This window comes from Narcine bancroftii, chromosome 1 (assembly GCF_036971445.1).
Source record: "Narcine bancroftii isolate sNarBan1 chromosome 1, sNarBan1.hap1, whole genome shotgun sequence".
Classification (NCBI taxonomy): Eukaryota; Metazoa; Chordata; class Chondrichthyes; order Torpediniformes; family Narcinidae; genus Narcine; species Narcine bancroftii.
The window spans coordinates 196,768,992-196,791,671 of NC_091469.1; the positions used below are offsets into that span (position 1 = coordinate 196,768,992).

Genomic DNA, 22,680 nt, shown 5'->3' on the forward strand with positions numbered 1-22,680 from the left:
AAATGTAGTTTGTTAAAATGTAGTGCTAATATTCCAGGATGTCTGATAAAGAAATTGTGAACAATTGTATTTCCTGCCAAAGATATAAATCAAATTTGCTTAGCAGTAAATTAGTGCGACAGCAACGGAATGGAATCATGTAGCTTCTTTTAAAACATCCCAAGGTGCTGGAGGAATTTAACACCGATTAAATTTTGTGACTGGTAAATGAAACAAATATACTAAAAACTGAACAAAAAATGCTGGAGGAAGTCTGACAGGATTTTATTTTTGGAAGGACAGAGAGCAGAAGTTTCAGGTCAAGATCAGACCCCTCTTTCAAAATATTGTAAAGTTAAGGGAGAATGTATATTGCCTAATAATTTACAAAAAGTCTTTCTCAATCCCCGATGTTAGCACTGTCAGATTAATATATTATTAACCTAAAATAAATAGTTACTCAAACTCAGATAAAATGTTCTGCAACTGCACCATTTAATTTAGTTCGGCTCTTTAACTGACCTCAATTGAAAAGTCTGAGAATGAAACTTCTTTTCATTATAAATTTAGTGGTTCTCTTTCGAAGCAATTTTGGGCAAGAGCGCACGTAAGCATTTTCATTTTAAGTTTTTGTTCAATTTTGTAAGTAATGTTTCCTAAAAATTTACAATTTTTTTGCTAAATTGATATTAATTTGAAATGTACATTTCTAATATTTCTTTAGTTATACAGTCCTTTGCAAATTGTAGAATCATTAATATATGAAACAAACTAATATTTTAGAATTAAAATCCATTTTCAAACGTAAATGTTTCAAACTTTTTTTTACATTTATTTGTAGATGAACCTTTCAGATTTATCAACAAAAACGTACAGTAAATGAAAGAAAAAACAATCTACCAAAGCACTTTACAAATAATATTTATGAAATGTAGTAAACAGCAATGTGATGATGACTAGATAAAATATTTTGGTACCATTCAATAAGGGATAAGTATTGGTAAAAATAGATTGCTGTTATTCTGGAATATTTTGCCTCAATGGAGAGAGTCTTGGTAAAGCTATCTCCTTTAAAAGACAGCTCTTACCACATCACAGCACTCCCTTGGTAGTTGGTTGTCAACTTAGATTTTTGTGTTTTAATCTCTAGAGCAGCCATTCTCAATGGGGACCCTAGAGGCCACAGCACATTTTTTCCTTTTCACCTCGCATAACAAATATTTTTATGTAGTCAGTTGGAAAGAAGTACGGAATAAACCAAAACTTGATTGCTTTGCAGGGAATGGCACCCATAAATGTTGAGCAGAGTCCTATCGGGGCCATAGCCAAAAAAAAGGTTGAGAATAGCTGCTCTAGAGTGACATTTGAACTCAAGACCTTTTGACTTGGGCAAGACTGCAACCAGTAGAAACAAAGCTAACTTGCATATTATGATAAATACATATATTTAGAGTGTGTTCTGAAATGTAAATATTTTAAATTTCACAACCATTTGAATAACATTCCATTCATCTGAGCCAAATGAATGTGTTCATTTTTTTGGAGTGACTTAGCAATGTGGTGTAATCTTCCCAAATATTTCATAAATGCCCAACTGTCAAAGTATAGCTTGGACATACTTGTAAATAAGTTTGAATAATGTATATTATACATACTATATAAATGTATTTGACTAGCATTTTAGTGGAAACATAAAAGCAGAAAGTACTGGTCAGGCAGCATCAAGTACTTTTCATCAAAACTGAGGTTAGGTTTAATTTATAGGGAGGGTGAGGAGGAATGGATAGGACTAAAGGAATATTTCTGAAAAAGCAATGTTTGGATTGCCTGGATAATAAACTGTTGATGAAGTCATATGTTTAATGGATGATTGAGGACAGCTCGGGAGAGCAAAGGGACATTAAAGGCTGTAAAATTTAAGTCAGAGCTGTGGGAAATGTTCCCACTCTGACCTGTCTGCAACTTCCTGCACTGTTCTAAAGAGGCTTAACATAAGGATAATGAACCATAACTCATCTTCCATGTGGATCTATTGCTTTCTGGACTCAATACTGCATTCAAAACATTTCAAGTGACTTAGTTTCTTTGTTTGTATCGGAACTAGCCAATAGTTAACTACCTGTGATATTTTTCTATTTCCAGGCACTATCTCATCTCCAAGACATTTCCTACAGGTCTCTCTGCAACTGCCCTTGTTAATTATAATCCAGTTGTATTCCTCAACATCTGATCATAATGACAGTAATAGTCCCACCTATCAAACATATTTCCGTTGTGCTATCCATTCCCTCTTAAAACTTTCTTTGCTCTTTGCTGGTGGTGATGAAATAGCCTTGATCTGAAAAGTTAATGCTGTTTCTCTTTCCACAGATGTTACCTGGCCAGTTAAGTGTTTGCAACTTATTTTGGTTTCACAGATGTTCAGCATCTGCAGTTTTAGATTTACAATTTTTGCCATATCTTTTGTTTGGTGTGTAACTTGACTACTTCTACAGGTACCTGATTACAGCACCCATGAAATTTCGAGTTGGAGTAACTGAGACTGTGGTGGTTCAAACATATGGATATACAGAACCATCATCCATCACAATTATTCTAAGAAGTTTCCCAGACAGATTAAAGGTTTTTGCTGAAGAAAAGGTTTTAATAAATTATGAAAATGGATTTCAAGGTTCTGCAAAGCTGACTGTAAGTTTATTTTATTGTTTTGAATCATAAAGGAAAGCTTTAACTATGTGCTTTGTATTAACATCTTTGAATTCTACCATAGTATTATGATTTATTATAGCAACATAAAATTGCAATATCAAATGTAATCTTTCTGAGTGGATAAGAAATTTACAAGAAAACACTATGTTGAATTTTTTTTTTAATTAAAAAAAGCTTATTTGCCAAGGTACCTTGATATTCTGATGTTCCAGAGTTTTGGTTTTGCTAATCTTTTTGGCTTGGTAATTATCAACACAATTTCTATATCTTCTTTAGCCCCAAATATTTGCAGTTCTTTCTTTCCAACTAATAATTTTGAATGTCATTGATCAAGATATTACACACGGTATTAATTCAGTCCACAGATTTACCTACTTATTAGTTGGCATTTCATATTACTACATGACAATGAGGGATGTTTTTCCAGCTATTGTGGCATTTTAAATTGATTCTTTGAATAAAATGTATCGCATTTTTGGTCAACTAAAAAATAATGTGGGATGAAATTCAGCTGCAAATCATTTATCAGTGCTGTGTGCCTCTAACCCCACGCAGAAATAAAATAAGATGCATATACATCACTGATCAGAAATAAAACAGCGCCATCTTGCACCCATCAGTTACTGGCAGAGCTCGTAATTTATCATTTAACCTTCACTGACATAATCGGACTTCATGTATTAACTTAACCATGCACAACTGAAATTGCAAAAAGCCAGATGCCTCAACATAATTTAACTGATAGTAAAGTACTTTCTGTTTGCTTGCAGGAATATTTCTTCATTTTTCTACTTCTAATTAATTAATTTTTGAAACTTTCCCACACATGCCTAAAATTTTGAATTGCCCACTCAGAGAATATGTTGAAATACATTTTCTCTTTATTTAAAGGTTTTCTCAACACAGGAAATTAGAGGCTGTTCAACACAAATTTCAAGGCATAGGTCATGAGCCAAATGCGAATAAATGGTATTAGTGTGATTTGAAGAATTTTCACCATTTCTTTTAGCCCCTTTAAGAAATGCAAGTCTTTAAGCAAAAGAGCTGCTAAAAATATTGGGACCGCAGCTCAAGTGTGCAGCCAACATGTGTGAGCACCACTGGTTGCATACTGAAATTAGTTTCAAGAACTCACCTACCACTCTTGCATAATTACCTTTAATTTTGCTGTTTCCATCCCACACGAGGCTCCGATTAACTTGGTGGTTAGAGCGCTGGTCCTGAAACTGGGGTTGTGAGTTCTGTGAGGGGCACTAGACAAAATGGCGACTCTCTGTCTTCCTTATGGTAGACAAAGTTAAAGAATTTCATGTATGTTACATTCTAAATGTAGTATGATATGACAATAATGGACCTTTACTCACTTCCTTTTCTGAAAATGGCCCATTTCTGAATATGACTTCATTAGCATAGGTAACTTTCAAATGCTTTGCCCAAGTTTTAGATCAAGTAACAGCAAGAATAGTCTAAGTGGCAAAATGTCAGCTCTACCTCACTGTGTTGAAATAGTTTGAGATTGTGTAAGGCCCAGGTTCAAAGTGAAGAATTGTACCTGTGAAGATCCATAAGGTTGCCAGTACTCACGAACATACCTCCAGTATTAATGGAGAGAAAAGGGGAAATTACGAGCGAAGAGAAAATAAATTTTAGTATTGTAAATTCAAAGAATTTGCATGAAATATCTAATTTTTTTCTCTTATTTTGTTCTTGTATATATTAATTCTGGTAAGTTTGGTTGCAAATAATTATTGGAAATCTAGAAGTAGAAGGAAAAAATAATGCTGCTCCACTGTGAAGTTTCTTCGAGGAATACCTACCTTCTCACTTAAACAGGAGTTTTGTGATAGTCTCTCTCACTAACCCCTCTTTTGTCCCCACTACTCTCAAGCTCTACAGTCTTATCAGAGAACTACCCTTCTTATCCTTCTGCCCTCTCCCCCTTACTTCTTACCTGCTATCTCTTCTACCCTCCCATCTGTATCCACTTTTTACTTGTTAGCCTGTGTTCCTCCCCTTTTCCCCCACCTTTTAATTCAAGCAGTGAAACACTAAAGTCAGCAAATGCTGTGATTGTAGTAAAAACTCATATTAGCATATTTTTAATTTGGGAATCTACCTTATTTCCACATTCTCAAGGAAGGGCTCAAGCCTGAAATTCTGATTGCCTTTTATTTCCTGTGGATGCTGCATGACCTGCTGAGAGTCTGTCCAGCACTTTTGTGTTCTAGACCCCAGCATCTGCAGATTTTTCTTGTTTAATTACAATTGAAAAAGTGTTTGCTTACCATTCAATCTTGTACAATGACTGCATCTTTCATTTTTATGACTTACTGAAAATTCAATATTAAAATATTATGAATTACACCATAAAACAGTTACAGCAATGTTACAAATAAGTGACACTTACTTGAATAATCGTTGAAAGAATAGCAGAAGCAGCAAAATGTATGTTTATTTTAAAACAGATCTCCCTAAAAGATTTGCCGAGAAAGGAGGATGAAAAGCAATACGTGTATTTGCAAGCACTTTCTTCAGAATTTACTCAAGAGGAGACGGTGCCAGTGTCTTACAATGTTGGACTACTCTTTATCCAGACTGACAAACCTGTTTACACTCCTGATCAGTCAGGTATCAGTCAGTCTTATTTTCCTACCTGCAAAGTTTTAACCATTTTTTTGGTCATATTTTAACTTAGCTCTTCTTATGATCTTGAGTAATTTTTTTCCATCCTCATTATTAGAATCGTAATAGATCATGTTGGATTCTTATTCTTTTGATTTCTAGATAGGTACAAAAGAGCACTGCTGGGTGAGTGTGGACAGAGGGTGGCTGCGGGAGAAGCAGTTTCATGACAGGGAAGCAACTTGCATCTGAAAAGAAAAACTGCTAACAAGGTGTGTTTGTCAGTTAATGAAGGCAAGCATGTGCCAGAAATGTGTCTGATGAGGCAGTCATCCAACATCTGGATCGACAATAAGTTAAGAGTCAATCTTCCTTTGACATGAATATTCTTGCAAACTTTCCACACCAACCTCATTGTCATCTCTGACAGACAAGGAATTTAAAAAAAACCTTGTGCTACATGAAGAATAACAAGACCTTGGAGGCTGATCTCTGCTGAAGTTGGTTCTAAAACCTAGCACAAAGGAACTTAACTCATAAATTTGCTTGTATCTGGGAAGTGGAGGACAAGCTACAGCACCTCAGAAATGCTGTAGTCACGACCATCTTCATGAAAAGAACAAAATCCAATGATGACATCTGCAGAGGGAGCTTGCCACAGGGAAAGTCATAGCCAAGGACCACGTGAAGCCTTCCCTCCAGTAACTGAGCTGCAGTCTCTCAAATCATAGTGTGGATTCCATCCATATAGAAGCAAAAGGGTGAATGAGATTGTTGGAGAAATACTATTGGTGTCATCAAAAACCCTTGATTTGTGGAATGTCTTAAATTTGGTTGCCCATAGGAAATCGTTTCCATCTTATGCCTCTGGTTCATCATGGCATGCAGGCTCTGATCTTTAACAAGTCCATAAAAGATCCACTGCCAGTGCAAACTGGGACCAAGTAAGTGTGTGCACCTTGCCTCTTTCAAGCTTCCTTCTGATGTGGAGCTTGTGTACAGGACAAATGAAAAATATTAAACTTATTTCATCTTCACTCCAAAACTAATGTCACCCAACTTCATTCAGCAAGCTACAGAAATTAAACAAAGATTGCATATGCATACATTCAAAGATTGATCCTCAAGTCAGTCTTGACAAATTCACTGAAGTATATGGCAGACTGGGCCTTGCACTTAACATGCACAGAAGAAAGATATTCTACCAACCCACCCAAATGTACAACACTGCTTTCTAACATGACTGGTGTAACAGATTTCTCATAGTAAAGTAAATTATAGAGTTTAAAATATTGTATCTGTATTCTTAGTAAGTTAGCTGTGGGTTAGTATAGGGTCACACACAGGTCACAGCACATTTATAGACAAGCATTGCATTCAGAAAAGAGCATTCATTCTTGGAGGTGATGTGTCTGGAAAGCTATGGATTTCAAGTGGGTCATAATTATTCAAGAACTGCTGAAGGAAGCCATCTATTTTTAATCAAAGCCACTTAAGACTCTTGAACAGAGATAAGGTTAGAGGTTGTTATGGATATGGAATGGTTTTGAAAAAGGAACAGAATTTTGGAAGAAATAAAACTGATGGTCATGTGGTTTTCAAGAATTGGTACTCGCCTCCTTAATGATGTAACTGTCATATGACTTGGAGAAATATATTACCGAATTCAGACATTTTTAGTTCAATTTTGGAACAGTTAAATTTGTAGAGTACAGAAGTCAAACCCCTGTGATACAGGGGTTGAAACCTTGTGAAATATAGGGTTGAGTTACAGTAACCAGAATTGATGCTGTTGTGTGTTATTCCTGAGAAAAGGGGAACACAGAATCAATGCTTTTTGAAATAAGGAAAACCATTTCACTGTCTCTGGAAAAAGGACAGATTTCTACTGGGTCTATTTTTATGTTTGGCCACTTTGTTTAATCTTTTCTGGTTTGTGATTTCATCGTGGAAGAAGATAACCACATTTGTTTAACCCTCTTCTGGGTTTGTGAATTCATCATGGAAGAAAATAGCCACATTGTGAGTGGAAAAAAAGCCTGAAGATATAATGTTTAAAAGCATTTTATAATAAAAATTGACTTTTCAGAGTGGGACTTTAATTATATACACACAACACACAACTCTCTCTCTCTTACATCTGTCCTTAGTGGGATTAAGTTTAGAGTTAAGTAAATTGAGAGATAAGTAGGAAATGTTATCTTGTTAAATAGTTTAATTAAAAACTATTATTTTGAATTTACTATTGTCTGGTGGATTTTCCATTGCTGTCCTGTGTTAGTGCTACTAAAGTCCCTTTAGTTCCAAACAAAATTTAAAAGGGTTGTTAGTTCGTAACACTGAAAAATCTCTCAAATATCTCCTAGACTATTATCAATGATGACAATTGTTAGTGATTGGATTCACCATGTCCTTCAGTGGCCATCATCACACTTTGACCACCTGAGGAAAATTGTTTGAAGATCAAGACCTCAAACTTGGCATAAAGCTCCTAGTTGACCAGTAATCACTGCCATCCTGAACTTTTCTTTTTTTTTAAAACTTTATTTATTTGTTCAAAATACAAATAGTAGATAACATATACAACAATTAACCATAAACATTATTTTTTTATAGAAAAAAAAGAAAAGAACCCCCCCCTCCCCTTTAGCCAACTCTCCTAAGGAGAGACATAAAGAAAGAAAAAAAAATTAAGGAAAAATTAAACATGCATATTAAGATCTAATCAACGTAAATTAAAATGTAAATATTCTGAATATAACAACCACTTATTAATAAAAAACTATAATTATCATGCAAAACATATGTAATTTTTTCCATTATTAAATAATATTTCATCTTGTTATGTCATCTATTAATATCAATCATATTTGTATCTTTCCACGTACTAGCAATACATTTCTTCGCTACAGATAAAGCTAAATATACAAAAGCAAGTTGAAATTTATCTAATCCCAAACCTTTCAGAGGTTGCAAACTGCCCAATAAAAATACTATCAGATCTAAAGGTATTTTAATCTTATACAGGTATTCTAAAAACAATTGAATTTTCTTCCAAAAGGATTGTGTGTATATATATATATATATATATACACATGATCAGACAGCATGAAAAAAAGTTCCAACAGAATTACCACATCTAAAACACAAATCTGATTCATGAAAACCATACTTTTTTAATTTTTCAGGTGTTAAGTATAATTGATGTAGAAAATTATAATTAATCATTGCATTATGTGCATTTATCAATCTAGTTACACTATCATAACAGATATCTAACCAATCATCCTCGGAAAAAATAAAACCAATATCCGCTTCCCGTTTACTTTTGGATTTATCCCAACCCTTTTTATCCATACCATCCTGTAATATTTGATACATAGATGAAATATAACCCTTTTCTGGTACCTTCATAAGAAAAGTCTCAAATTTAGTTATTTCAGGTAAAATCATATCTCCACCAAACATATGTTTTACCAAAGATTGAATTTGATAATAAAGAAACAAAGAGTTCTTATCAATACCATAACTGTCCCTCAGCTGATTAAAAGATAAAAATTTACCTTCTTTAAAACAATCTCCCAAATTTTCCACACCTTTAAATCTCCAATGTAATAAACTTCGATTGTGTATTGAAAAAGAAATAAGTTGATTGTTATACAACGGAGTCAAAGCCGATAATTCACCCCTGGAGCCTATCATTTTCTTTTTTTTTATCCATAACTTCATTAAATGTTTTAATGTAGGCAGATTATGTTGCTGTAACAAATTTATATTCCATCTAAACAAAAATTGATGTATTTCAAATTCAGAAATATTTGCCATCTCAATTTTGGCCCAACTAGAGGGCCGTTCCAAATCCATCAATGAACTAATAAATTTAAGTTGGGTTGCTTCATAATAATTTTGAAAATGTGGTAAACGTAATCCCCCTAACTCATATTTCCAAGTTAATTTATTCAAGGCTACTCTTGAAAATTTACCTCTCCATAAAAACTCCCTAACCATTTTATTCAAATCTCAAAAAAAATATTATCAAGTAAATACGGAATAGATTGAAACAAATATTGCAAACGCGGAAAAATATTCATCTTAATTGTATTTATCCTACCCAATAAATTAATAGGTAAATCTTTCCATCATCACACTTTGACCACCTGAGGAAAATTGTTTGAAGATCAAGACCTCAAACTTGGCATAAAGCTCTTAGTTTACCAGTAATCACTGCCATCCTGAACATTTCTGAAATAAGGACAGTCTACAATCTACTTTAAGACATTTCATGTTGTCAACTGTTTCTGCAAAATGTTCTAAATCAGTGGTTCTCCACCTTTTTCATTCCACTCACATACCACCTATAGTATTCCCTATGCCATAAGTGCTCTGTGATTAGTAAGGGATTGGTTAAGGTGATATGTGAGTGGGAAGGGAAGGTTGAGAATCACTGCTCTCGACCCAATTGTTACTGAAATATATTGCTTGAGAAAAATTGTCATTGCCCCATTTCTTTTGGAGTTATGAAACCGTGCACATAACAAATCAATTAGGTATGATTAAAACTGGTTTTCAAACGTTTTCTTTCCACCCACAAACCACCTTGAGCAGTCCCTCACTAATCACAGAGGATCTAGGGAATACTTAAAGTGGTATGTGAGTGGAAAGAAAAAGGTTGAGAACCACGGTTCTAAATCCATTGGAGGATAAGCAAACCAAAGCTACTTCCTTCTCCCAGGCTCAGACCTCGTACACTGAGATTATAATTGGCTATATATAACTATATATAATATATAGTTGGCTACCATGGACAAACCATACCATATACATGTCTGACTCTTAAATACTATTCTGTAATGGCAAGAAGTTTGCAGGGTGTTTTCAAGGCTCTTGAAAAGTTTGGCATCCTTTCCAATTCATGGAAATTTATTGGCTCACTACTGCATAAAATAGAAAAGGAATATGAGTAATAATTTTAAGAACCATCTTAAGTCCATTTGTTGGGAGCACGTGAAAGCCATAAATGGAAGCAGTGCATCATTTCCTTGACAACCCATCTGTTTGCCACATTGAGCACACCTTGCTCCACTCTGTCCCACTGTCACCTTCACTCCCATGTTACTGCTAAAGAGAGAGAAAAGGTTATGCTGATTATAGGGATCCAAAATGTGCAGGAAAATGTGAATAATATCAGCAATTAAGCCAGGGAATATATTCTGATATGCAATAATTGTTAAACCTGAAAACTGCACATTCATTATTTCTGCTTATTCGAATAGTTTTCTGGTCTTTTTATTTGTAGTGAAATTTCGAATTTATTCTCTGAATGAAGAACTCAAACCGGCCATTAGACCTGTTGGCATTACATTTAAGGTGAGTTCTTGAAATTTAGAACATTAATTTTTTTATACTAAAATATAATACAACAGTAACATATCTTTCAAAAATAAAGATAGAGCTGATGGGAGAAAACGTTGGACATGTTGCACATAATTTGTAGGTGTCATGAAACTATTTCAGTTAGAATTCACATCTAATGGCCAAAGGCATGTTTGATGCATCAGTCACAATGCTATTGAGGGAAATGTTAGTATACGTGCAACAAATGGCAGCTGTGTCCATTCAGATCTATTTTAATGGTTGTACTGACGTTTGAAGTTTAACACCCAAGTTAAAACCTTTTATAAATCATTTCTGGACCAGGTAACACTGTCCACAATATTCCACAATATGTCTAGCATTTTCTGGAGATAATTAATGTCCATTGATAATAGTATAAGTGATTTTTTTTTTTGTTGCTGCCCTCTTATAATATTTTGCAATCATGTTCTATGCTAACAGTCTGAAGTTGGCATTTTGTCTATATCAGAAGCAATACATATGGGCTAATCCTGCATCGTGATCTATGTTTCTTTTGAATGGCCATTTAGTTCCTCAACAGAGTTGGTCATAAAATTAGAAAAGTTGGCAAAAAGGTGGATAACCTGCCAGACCTCCTTGTCCTTTCATAAACATTATTATAATGTTGAGTTCTATAAAAAAGTGACAATTTATCTAATTCCTAAAGAAGCAAATGAAAATTAAAATAATTGTGTTTGTTGTGTACAATCAAGGATCCAGAGGGAGTAAAAGTGGACTATATTGAACATGAAAGTGTCACTGGAATTATCTCAGTACCTGACTTCAAGATTCCATCTAATCCCAAGTAAATTATTATTATTATTATTACTGTCATTATTTCTGATAAACAAAATAGAGAAATTCAGAAATTTTTTTTTCTAACTTTAATTTTTAAATTTTCAAAGTGAATTTGAGGTTTTATTTGTTGACGAACAACAAGTTTTGGGTTTCAGAATTCATTTTGGCTTGAAAGTAATTATGTAAAATTATATTTTGTTGTAGAATATAAAATATAAAAGGCCAGGTAACATTTTAACTGTTACGTTGGCCTCTTAGCACCTGAGCTTTCTAATATCATTCGACTCTCTTATCCTGCTGAGAGAGCGAAGGCACCCTGAGCAGGAAATCCTGGAAAGACACAGTAGGTCAGTCAGTGTTAGTTTGACAGAGTAACAATTAATGTTGCAAGTCTGTGACCCTTTGTCAAATTTGAGGAAGAGAGAAACAAGCAATCTAGGTAGAAAAAAGGTGAGAATGGCAGTGGGTGGATTTCTCTTATTGGCTGGAAACATTGTGACCCTTAAAAGACAGTTAAACTCCTTTGCCTTTATAATGTGTACCGTCTGAACCTGTGGCACATGTCCAGCAGGCATAGACAAATGAAAAAGAAAGAGAGAGATGTCAGGCAAATATGGACAATCCTGATTTTTTTTAAAAAAGAAAGGATGAGTTATGTAGAATCATAGTTATCAAACAATGAGTTAGCTAAATTGTAGAATTCCATCTTGAATCTTAAAGGCTGCATTATGCCAAGCTGGAAGATAAGAGATTATTCGTTGACTGGACTGACTATGTTTGCCTGGCTTCCCTCTCTTCCTTTTTCTTTCATTTGTATATTCATAGGGACTGAACATGATCACCATTATTGGCTTTCAATTCTGATCTCAAATGTTTTCTATATTGCTGTATGTTCTCTTATGAATTTGTTGGTTTCTTTGTGTGCTCTTATTTCTTCCCACATCCCAAAGACATGTTGATTGATGAATTGGCTACTGTAAATGACCCTTTGCAGTGCAAGGAAGTAGTAAAAGAATCAAATGGCTTTTTCTTTCCAAAGTTTCAATATTATAGAGTAATTAAAGAAAGAATGGACTGATGGCATTGTTCTGCTGGGAGCCAGCATGGATTTGATGGGCTGAATAGTTATCAGTTTACTGATAGGGAAGTACCACATGATGCACTTATCCACCTCCATCTGACCCCCGGTGCATTCAGTACAGTGGACAGTACAGAAGTCCAGCATGAGTCGATGCAAGCAGTAAAACTTACTGGAACATGAAGCCCACTTTCATTTGGCAATGAAAGTATGTTCAATTCAGAAATCTACCTGTAGAACTCAGATTGATTGTTAATATTGTTATCTATCCTTATGTAAATTGCAGATTTTTCTTTTCAGGTATGGTATATGGAAAATAGAAGCTTCATATATAAATGACCTCACAACAGCTACTTCAACAGATTTTGAGATCAAAGAATATGGTAGATCTATACTTTATATTCTCAGTTATTAAAGTAAAATCCAGAAAACCAAGAAATGCTTTATTTTGTATGTAATATTTTACCTATTTAGTTATTGGGCCAAAATTGGTACTTAATATAAATTGGATACCAACATTATTAATTTAACAAACTGAGGCAACCAATACCAGTTTTTAACCAACATTAAGCCAGTTTTTAATTCTAATTAATGCATATTATATTCATATCACAAAAGATCAGGCAACAATCTCTAAATGAGACCTAATAATTCAAATATGGGTAAGCCATTGGAAAGTAGAATCTTCCTAATCAGATTATGATATAGTAGCAAGATGAAGTTGTATCAATAAGGCAAAAAGGTATTTAATGGCAAATTTGATACCTTTTTAGTGTTACCAAGCTTTCTCATCTCTATCAAGCCAGAAAAGAACTACATTTCTTTTAAGGAATTTGAAGAACTTACAATAACTATAACGGCAAGGTAATTATTTATCTTTTATATGTTTTTGTGACATTTGAACTAATTTTTGATAGTTATGTCATCAATGTGATTACAAAGGTTCAGCATTTTCATAAATTATGGATATTGGAAATGGTATATAATCAGTGATATTTTAAATTTATTTGGACATGCAGCATGGTAACAGGCCATGCTGCCAAATTACACCCAATTGACTGACGATCCTTGATACGTTTTGAACGGCAGAAGGAACTGGATAACCTGGAGGAAACCCATGCAGACATGGGGAGAATGTACAAACTCCTTACATACAACACAGGCCACTCGTGTTGTAAACGTGTTGTGCTACTACACTCACTATGCCACCTATTATTTGAACATAATTTCTTTTTGCTGAAATGTGACTGTATCATATAATACATAAATAATAGAATCATGACCATCAACCTGCTAATTCTGTGAAAATAAACTAGCCCTGTGACCATAGTACGAAATTCAAGATCTTAAATTGTGGTTAATTCACATAAATTTTAAGATTATTTTGATACGGTAAGATGGCACCATTGATGTGGCACAGTTGGCGTAGCGGTTAGTGCCACACCTTTACAGCACCAGCGATTGAGACCTGGGTTCAAATCCCGTGCTGTCTGGAAGGAGTTTGTACATTCTCCCTGTGTCTGCATGGGTTTTCTCTATGGGCTCCGGTTCCTTCCATTGTTCAAAATGTACCAGGAGTGTAGGTAAATTGGGTGGCGTGGAGTTGTGCACTGAAATGTCTAAATTAAAAAATATAGATTTAAAGTCACAGATAATTTATATACTTTGTGAACATTAATAATATCTAAACTTAAAAAGTAAACAAGAGGAGAAAGCGCAGGGTTGATTATTTGGAAGCTGCTTTTTAAAAATAATATAACTAGTATGCAATTTTGTGAAATAAGAATCCATTTTCACGGCAGAGATTGATTATGTTATTGTCACTCTTAATGAACATCCTATTTATCAGATTTGAAACATGGCATTTTTATGGAATGACAGAAAATATTACAAATTAACAGTGAGCATTGTTAGCAGAAGATAACAGGTCAGACAGCATTAATTGACACAAAGGCATAGTGGATGATTTGGTTTGAGTTCCTTTGTTGGGACTGACTAAAATGTCAACAATCTCTTTGCCTCCACAGGTGCTGCCTGCCCCACTGATTTCCTCTAGCAGTTTTTTTTTGCTCTAGTTTCTTGTGTCTCCACAAACTAAGGGTGATATTACCACATTATTTTGATGCTATGGATTTGACAACTTGAAAATATTTCTTTAGTTTCCATTTTGTCAATCATTTTTATTTCTGACTGCTGCTTTTATGCTATGATGAAAGATGACTAAACTGTGAGTCATTTATATTACAGAGCACATAGATTCATAGTTGCACAGCACAGAAACAGGCCCCATGGCTTAACTCATCTATGCCAACCAAGATACCTATCTAGATTAATCCAATTTGCCTCAGTTTGGCCCATATCCCTCCAAACCTTTACTATAGTGTATATCCCCAAATATCTTTTAAACCTTGTCATTGTACCTGCCTCGACCACTTCCTATGCCATATACAGTACCCTGTGTAGGGGGAAAAAAGTTCTCTCTCAGATCCTCTTTAAATATCTATCCTTTCAACGAGCCTATGACCTCTAATTTTAGTCTCCTACCCTGGAAATAAGACTGTTATTTACTCAATTTAGGCCTCATATAATTTTATAAAGCTCTATGTGAGATCACCTCTCAGCCTCCTTTGCTCTAGGCAAAAGTCCTAGTCTATCTGGTCTTTCCATATAACTCTAGACCTCTCGTCCTGGTAGCATTCCTATGAATCCTTTATTTACCCTCTCTAGCTTAATTATTCGCTTCCTCTTGCATGCAACTATAGTGCCAATGATTGGGGCCAGGGTTCAAATCCCACGCTGTCTGTAAGGAGTTGGCATGTTCTCCTAGTTTCCTCCCACCATGCAAAATATACTGGGGGTGAAGGTTAATTGAGTGTAAATTGGGCGGCACAGACTTGTGGCCCAAAATAGCCTGTCACTATGCTGTATGTCTAAATTTAATATAATGCTATTAGTGCAGCCTAACCGAAACAAATGTAATGTGATGTTCAAACTCCTCTACAATGTATTAATCTATGAAAGCTAGCATCCACGTGTTCTTCACCATTCTGTTTACCAGTGTCACTATGTTGTACTTATTCAACAATGTTCAATACCATTCCCCAGCACCCTGCCATTCATTTACTATTTATGTCCTGGCCTAACTTAACTTCCCAAAATGCATCAGTTCACACTTACCTGAATTAAATTCCATTCTTTTGCATACTTTTCCTGTACCTGTTGGAATCTTGGGACAATTTTCTTCACTTGCCACTATACCACCAAGTTTTCTGTATTCTGCAAATTTACTAACCATTCCAAATAATTAACATTAATGACAAATAAGAAAGGATCCAGCACCAATATCTGCAGCATACCACTAGTTACTAAAATCCATTCTGAAAAGCAACTCTCCACTATCAACCAGTGCCTCCTGGTGATTTAATTGGACAACAATTTTTTTCAAAAGTTTGCTTTCTGAAAAAAAAATTGGGAATATGATAGACAACTTCCAAGTTGAATACAAAAATAATTTCAGATTTGGTGTATCATGTAGGAAGTTGGAGAAACATCAATTAACTTTTATTGAATTTAGCATATTTAATCGCAAATGATGCTCTCAGATTGACTGCACTTGTTGCACAACAAATGTGAGGAGCCCAGGGTTTGTCTTGGTCATCCATTTTATAACTGAAGTCGAGCACATAGGCTTTCTCAATATGTGGAGTCATGCTGCTTCTTTGAGCCTCACCACAAATTTGGCCAGAGTGTATGTATTGAATCTTCCTGAAGACAATAAATAGTCTTGTTAAGCACACTCACTATGATATTGCCTGAAGAACATGTGCATCAATATGCAATCAATCTATATCAATGTAATGCTCAGCATTTGCTTTTGTAACCTGTTTGCATCTATCCTGACTAAGCATGCCCAGGCATCAGGCAACATTTGCTTAGCAAATACCCAGGCATACCCAGGCATACCCAGGCATGCCTGGACAGACCAAATCAGCTTACTTTGTGGGCACTATACTAGTAGAATTAAAATATCACAGGAAATCACAAAAATAGGTTATATCTAAAAAAAAATACACTATTGAAAAATTTTAAGGTGATTTTCGTGATCAGCAGGCATAATCCATAAAATATCCCTCAAATTGTTCAGGAAGAAAAATCTTTGTTTTCCAGTGTTTTCAATCCATTTTATTATCTCATCCTGGATCCCATGTATTTTAACCTTCTGGAACAGCCTAACATGCAGGACTTTGTGAAAAACTTTGCCACCACCCTGCCCTCATCAATCTTCTTGGTCATATCTTCAAATTTTATCTTCATATCATTAAATTTGTGGATCATAGATCCATGAGCAAAGCCATCCTGATCTATCCCTAATAAGTCATTGCAAATAGATCCTGTCTCCCAGAATCTCTTCCAGTAACTTTTCCATGATAGAGATAAGGCTCGACAATAGCTTTTCCTTGCAGCCCTTCTTAAATAATGGCACATTCGCCATTCTCCAGTCTTGCAGTACCTCATCCGTGGTTAATAAAGATATAAAAAGCTCTGCCAGAACACCAGCAATCTCCTTTCTCGCTTCCCAATCTTGAGATAAAAATCTGCATAGTTAAAATTATTTTCTTTGTAAACTGCATAACTTGTATCCATAATTAATTGAATAATTTTGCACAATTTTACAGCTATTTTTATAAAAAAATATTATCATTTGCACATGTCTTTGTACGGTTTGGAATTCTTGACAAAGATGGTAGAAAACAATTAATGCCAGATGCAGCACAAATTCTTATGGTAAGCACAAACAAATTATAATTTTCTGTTGCAATAGATTTTGACTTTTATGCAGCAAACTTTCAATGATAGGATTATAATACAGGAGCTTATGAATGGTCAGCATAGAGAATAGCTCTGAGAATTTATTTCTGCAAAACAAATTGATCATGACTAAGTAAGGACAAAGATGTGGAAAATAGGAAAATGAAGGATAAAGGACATAGTATTACTTCTGTGTTTTCACTATGGCAAAATAATGCAACTCCCTAACACAACATTATGGGTAGACTTCAACAAATGCAGTGATTCAAGAAGATCAACTCTACTTATAAAGCATTTATGGATAAATAGTTAATGTTAGCTTTTAGTACTCCCACTTTGTGTTTGAATAAAATAGAATGTACTTTCTATAAAATCTTGTCTATTGATATGTTTGTTTTCCATCATAACTTCCTTAAAACCACATTTATAAAAGAGCTTTCCATGTAAACCTTGTGTGCTGGTAATTGTATTATTTCCTAATGCTACTGTTGTTTCTTCTCATTTCCTGGTCCCATTGTTCCAGCAAACTTTGCATTTCTGCTTTCCAAACTGCTTCATTGTTTGTTATTTAACTATAAATAAATAATCATAATTTGAAATTAATGTTCCTTCCATCAATAAAGGTAGAATGTATAAATTGAATTGAGGATTAGACTATGCTTGCTCATTGATCTAATTATGTTTGCAACCAAACCTGGTGGACCTTACGAGTGCACATGGATTTGATTTCTTGTGAGCAATGCTAGGGGAGATTTGTAAGTAGTATGTTAGTTATATTTATGATGAACACTCTCTGCCACTTTAACCCTTATTCAATCATAAATTATTTTCTTTGTGAATTAATATTTTAGAATATTGAAACTGAGGCTAACATATTCTCTTCAGACCCCATTGTGAAATCTTCATGTTTGGTGGAAGTTCTTTGTTTGTGTTGCTGAGTTAAATTCTTTATTGCTAATTTAAGCCTCTGTCTTAATTATGTTTACTTTGGATTTGTCTGACTTTCTATCAATTCTGCCACAGCTTTTCGACCCTTATACTTTGGCCTGTTGCTTTTCTTTTTGCCTGCAATGAGGAGGGTTTTGAGTCAGAGTGGAAGGAAAATGCTACCCAGGACCACTAGAATCTTTTGGATGGTTAGTTTTGGGTTTCCAGGCAATAGTGCAGTCACAAAAAATGACATGAAGACAGTGGAGTTCCAAATACCTCATCTCATGTTCCTGCTTTTTGCTACTGCAACCTTAGGCCTCTCTAACCATTCTCACCATCACTATTTAAGCAGCCACTTGTTTTTTTTCTCCTTGTTGCAACTATCTTCCTTTATAATCGCCTGCAGAGACAAGAATTGTTGTTGTTTATGATTTGTTCAAAAAAGATTTGTAGCAAAGTTGACTTGAGTTTTCCATGGTTTATTAAACCTTGTATAGGCTACTACATTATTACAACTATATGGTACTAAAACTGATTAAATGATGCTTAAAATGATACCTAAAACGGTCAATTAAAGTTTTCGGATTATTTAAAATCCCTCCATCTTTGCAGAAGAGGGAATCAAAACTGACCATTTATCTTAAACATTCAGCGATACCTTGTTTAAGAATAGGTTTCCATGGATACACTCAAAGAATGTAAACAACATCTACACAGACTTCTTGAAAAATCTGCATTTTAACTCTTACACTCCTTTCTCTCCTTTTAATGTTTCTCCTTCTGACTTTGCATTCTACTTCCTTGCTCCCCTCTTTTGCTGTCACTATTTTTTTTGTCAACATAATCCTTTATCATCATCTTGCCTCTGAAACTTATTACTTATTATAAGCATAGACATATTACCAATTGAGATGAATGTACATTCAATGAACTGATGTTCCTATTTAACGGTCTTGATTCACAAAGACAGGCATGAGCAACATTTTCATTGAGCCACAAGATTACTTTGCTCAGGGCAATCTAATTTAGAATTATAGTTTTCTTTGGAAACTTTGGTACAATATTATATAAAGTTAGCAAACCTTGATTCTTCTCAGATGATAAATGGAGTAACAACTGTGAAGTTCAATGCTAAAACCGCAACTGAATCAATTGACCGATATGGAATTGAAGAACTTAATGAAGAATTTTTATACATTGGAGTAACGATTCAAGATTTCTCAGGTATAAGATAATAACTCTTAACTTAACTTGATATATTGGAAAAAAAATTTGGGTTCCACAGTCTGCTGCACCAAAAGAGTTTGGGGTCATTCAGATAGGGGATGATCTGATGTTTTGCGGAAAAAGAAAGGCCTTGCAACTTGATAATGTGATATATTACAAACTTTAACTTGTATTCATTAATACAGAGATTATTAGCACATAATAATCCTGCTTATTTGTTACCAATTTTATTTTTCTTTAAGTGCTACAAAGCATAATTACTCCAGGTGTTTAGGATATGTAACCATTACTTATTTTGTTGAGTCCAGTGTCTTTGGTGGTCTTCTCAGATTGCTTATTTACAATCTTGCAATGCTCCCAACATCAAAAACTTCAAAGAAAGATCAGACACCTGGTTTAGAATGGAATCAAACTAAACTTTTCATGGCCATATACAGGGTATCTATGGTGTGTTGTTGGTGCAACCTAGAAGTGCTGTTCTATCAAATAAATCTTGATCTTCTAGTGAGCATTAATGTATGAAAGATAGTTGTGCAACATTAAAGCAAGAATGATTTCAAATATTAAACATTTGAAGCAAAAATCGGCTGATTTTGGAATCTGAAACAAGAAGAAATGCTGGAAACAGGTAGCATCAGCACAGAGAGAAACATAGTCACCATTTCAGACCCTTCATCAAAACGTGTAGGTCATTCACTTGAAAGATTGAGTGTTTCTATATCCACAAATATTGCCTGACTTGCTGAATAATTCCAACAATTTTTTACTTTAAGTTACACATTTGTGGTTAGTTTCTTTGTGTGAGCTTCATCACTCAAAAGACTGCAGGGGTAAATTCATCCAGGAAGGGCTTTTACAATATTGTCTACATCCTAAAAACAAATCCTAAATACGTTTGCTCTTCTTATTGATTTGAAATTGTTCTCATAATCTGTCAACTTAGTAGTAGTTTAAAAAGTAAAATATTGAAATTTCTGACAGGTTATTGTACTGTGTGAAGGAGATTTAGAAAAATAAAGTTATAAGAAGTAATAAAATCACAAAAGTCAGAAATAATCACTTGTTGCATTTACTACTAGCTGGAATATCTGAAGATGCTGAATACCGTGGAGTTAAATTTACAACCTCACCATATTTAATTAACCTGGTGGGAACTCCACTCTTTGTGAAACCCGGTCTCCCATACAACATCATAGTAAGTAAAAGGAGTTACATTTTCAGCTTCTGTGGTAAATCTGATCTTTTTGATGAATTTAAAAAAAATCTTTCCTATACATGCCATGTTATTTAAGTTATCGTAATTACTTTGGAGCAACTCATTTAGAACTATCAATCTCACATTAACAAGTGGAAAAATCTAATGTTCTGTTTTTGACTTTGTTAAAGTTAAAACAGGACAAGAGATGTTCATTTTTCTAACTTAACGAAAACAAGATCTGATGTTTCGTTCATAATAAGAGATAAGGAGGAAAATCAACCTAAATTACAAGACATTGTCTTTTCACTCACCCAAAATTGCTGAAGGGTTTCAGACTTTAAAATATTTGTATTAGTCTTCAATATTATTACTCTGTAACTTTATGTCTAGGTGTGGGTTACTTCAAATAGAGTGTCTCTTGAGGTAGATTTTCAGTATTGAACTTTGTACGAAACAAAAGATTGGTACACAGCATAGAAGGTTTTTGTTTGAAGATACAGGGGCACGACAAGTACAGCTGCTGCCTCACTACCCCTGTGATCCACGCTCAGTTCTGACCTTCAGTTGTTGGTCTTTGTGGATTTGAAAATCTCCCCATGTGCCTGCGCAAGTTTTCTCCAGAATCTGCAGCTCCTTTCACAACCCAAAGCGAGTAGGTTGATGGGATAGTTGACCAATTTGAGTGCATAATCAGTGGAAGCTGGGGTGGGAGGTTGGTGGGAATGTGGGGAGAATAAAAATGGGATTAGTCTCGAGTTGATGTAAATGGATGATTGATAGTTGTTGTGGACTCTGGGCTGAAGAATTAGTTTCTCTGCTGGATAAGATTATTTTCACTGCTTCATTTTAATCATGAAGTTTATTCTAACTTTTTAAAAATTAAAACCATAACATGCTTTTACCTTTGAAGATGCATTTGCATTATGAACCAAGTGATGGCCCTTGTGGCACCATCTTTAAATTGACCTACTGTTCTCATACAAGTAGGCTAAATAGCATCTACATTTTGTGCTAAAGCAAATTCAGTGACTCAGGGTAATCTGTAAAACACCCACCATGATCTTTTCATGTTAGTCACAAGAAGTCCTCCACCTAGAAATAATGAATATTTGGAATTTTCTCCCTAAGCACACTGTGGAGGCTCATAGAGTATAGTTAGACATTTTGATAGATTATTAGATACTAATTGATGTGGAATGGGTGCAAAAGAGGCAATGAGTTTAAAGAATCAGCTGGTATCTTTACGTAGGTTATGGTTGAGCAGGCACATGGGGCTAGATTTTTTATTCATGCTTCTATTTCATCTCTACTTATGGATGCAGCCTATTAAATTTCTGTAGTAATTATGTCACATATCTCTAGAAATTTAATGCTTAATATACCAGGTTCTATTTCCTCTCTCATTAACTTCATTAACAGGTTCAAGTAAAAGATATTTTGGGATATCCAGCTGGAGATGTTTCAATTAGACTTACTGCAAAAGCCTTTTTTGAAGGTGGTGACGACCAAGAGGTGACTACACGAGATGGGTTGAGAAGGAGGACCAGAAGAGTTGATGGAACAGTGATATTTAGCATCAACATTCCTGTTGATCTTAAAGAATTAAAATTTAAGGTCAGTTGACAAATGCAGAACATTCAAGACTGATCAGAATACTTGCAGTCTATAGAGATTAGATTAATAAAGGTGGGGTAAAACACAAGATTCTGTTGACACCATGGTTAAGTGAAAAATTGCTGGAGAAGCTCAGCAGGTCAAACAGTGCCTTTATGAAGCAAAGGTAAAGATTCTGGTACATTGGGTTAGTTCAACTAACCTAAAAATGTCTTGCCACTAATTTTTGTTTGTACTCGGTCTCTGATGCCTTTTTTGTCAGTGTCCAGCAAGTCGGCCAGAATTAATGGATTCCAGTTGCCTTGATCCCTTGGTGATGTAT

General features: G+C 34.7%; 1 protein-coding gene across 1 annotated transcript in view; it reads left to right on the forward strand.

The window, feature by feature from the left end:
• The first annotated feature begins 467 nt into the window (after positions 1–467).
• The window catches only part of c5 (complement component 5), a 118,647-nt gene continuing 96,434 nt past the window's right edge, over positions 468–22,680 (forward strand). The window contains exons 1-11 of the mRNA XM_069887522.1: positions 468–586; positions 2,475–2,667; positions 5,154–5,316; positions 10,607–10,677; positions 11,418–11,509; positions 12,881–12,963; positions 13,354–13,444; positions 17,257–17,365; positions 19,417–19,543; positions 20,626–20,741; positions 22,164–22,358. Of these exons, the coding sequence (XP_069743623.1) occupies positions 522–586; positions 2,475–2,667; positions 5,154–5,316; positions 10,607–10,677; positions 11,418–11,509; positions 12,881–12,963; positions 13,354–13,444; positions 17,257–17,365; positions 19,417–19,543; positions 20,626–20,741; positions 22,164–22,358 (1,305 nt within the window). The 5' untranslated portion in view covers positions 468–521. The remainder of the gene's footprint in view (positions 587–2,474; positions 2,668–5,153; positions 5,317–10,606; positions 10,678–11,417; positions 11,510–12,880; positions 12,964–13,353; positions 13,445–17,256; positions 17,366–19,416; positions 19,544–20,625; positions 20,742–22,163; positions 22,359–22,680) is intronic.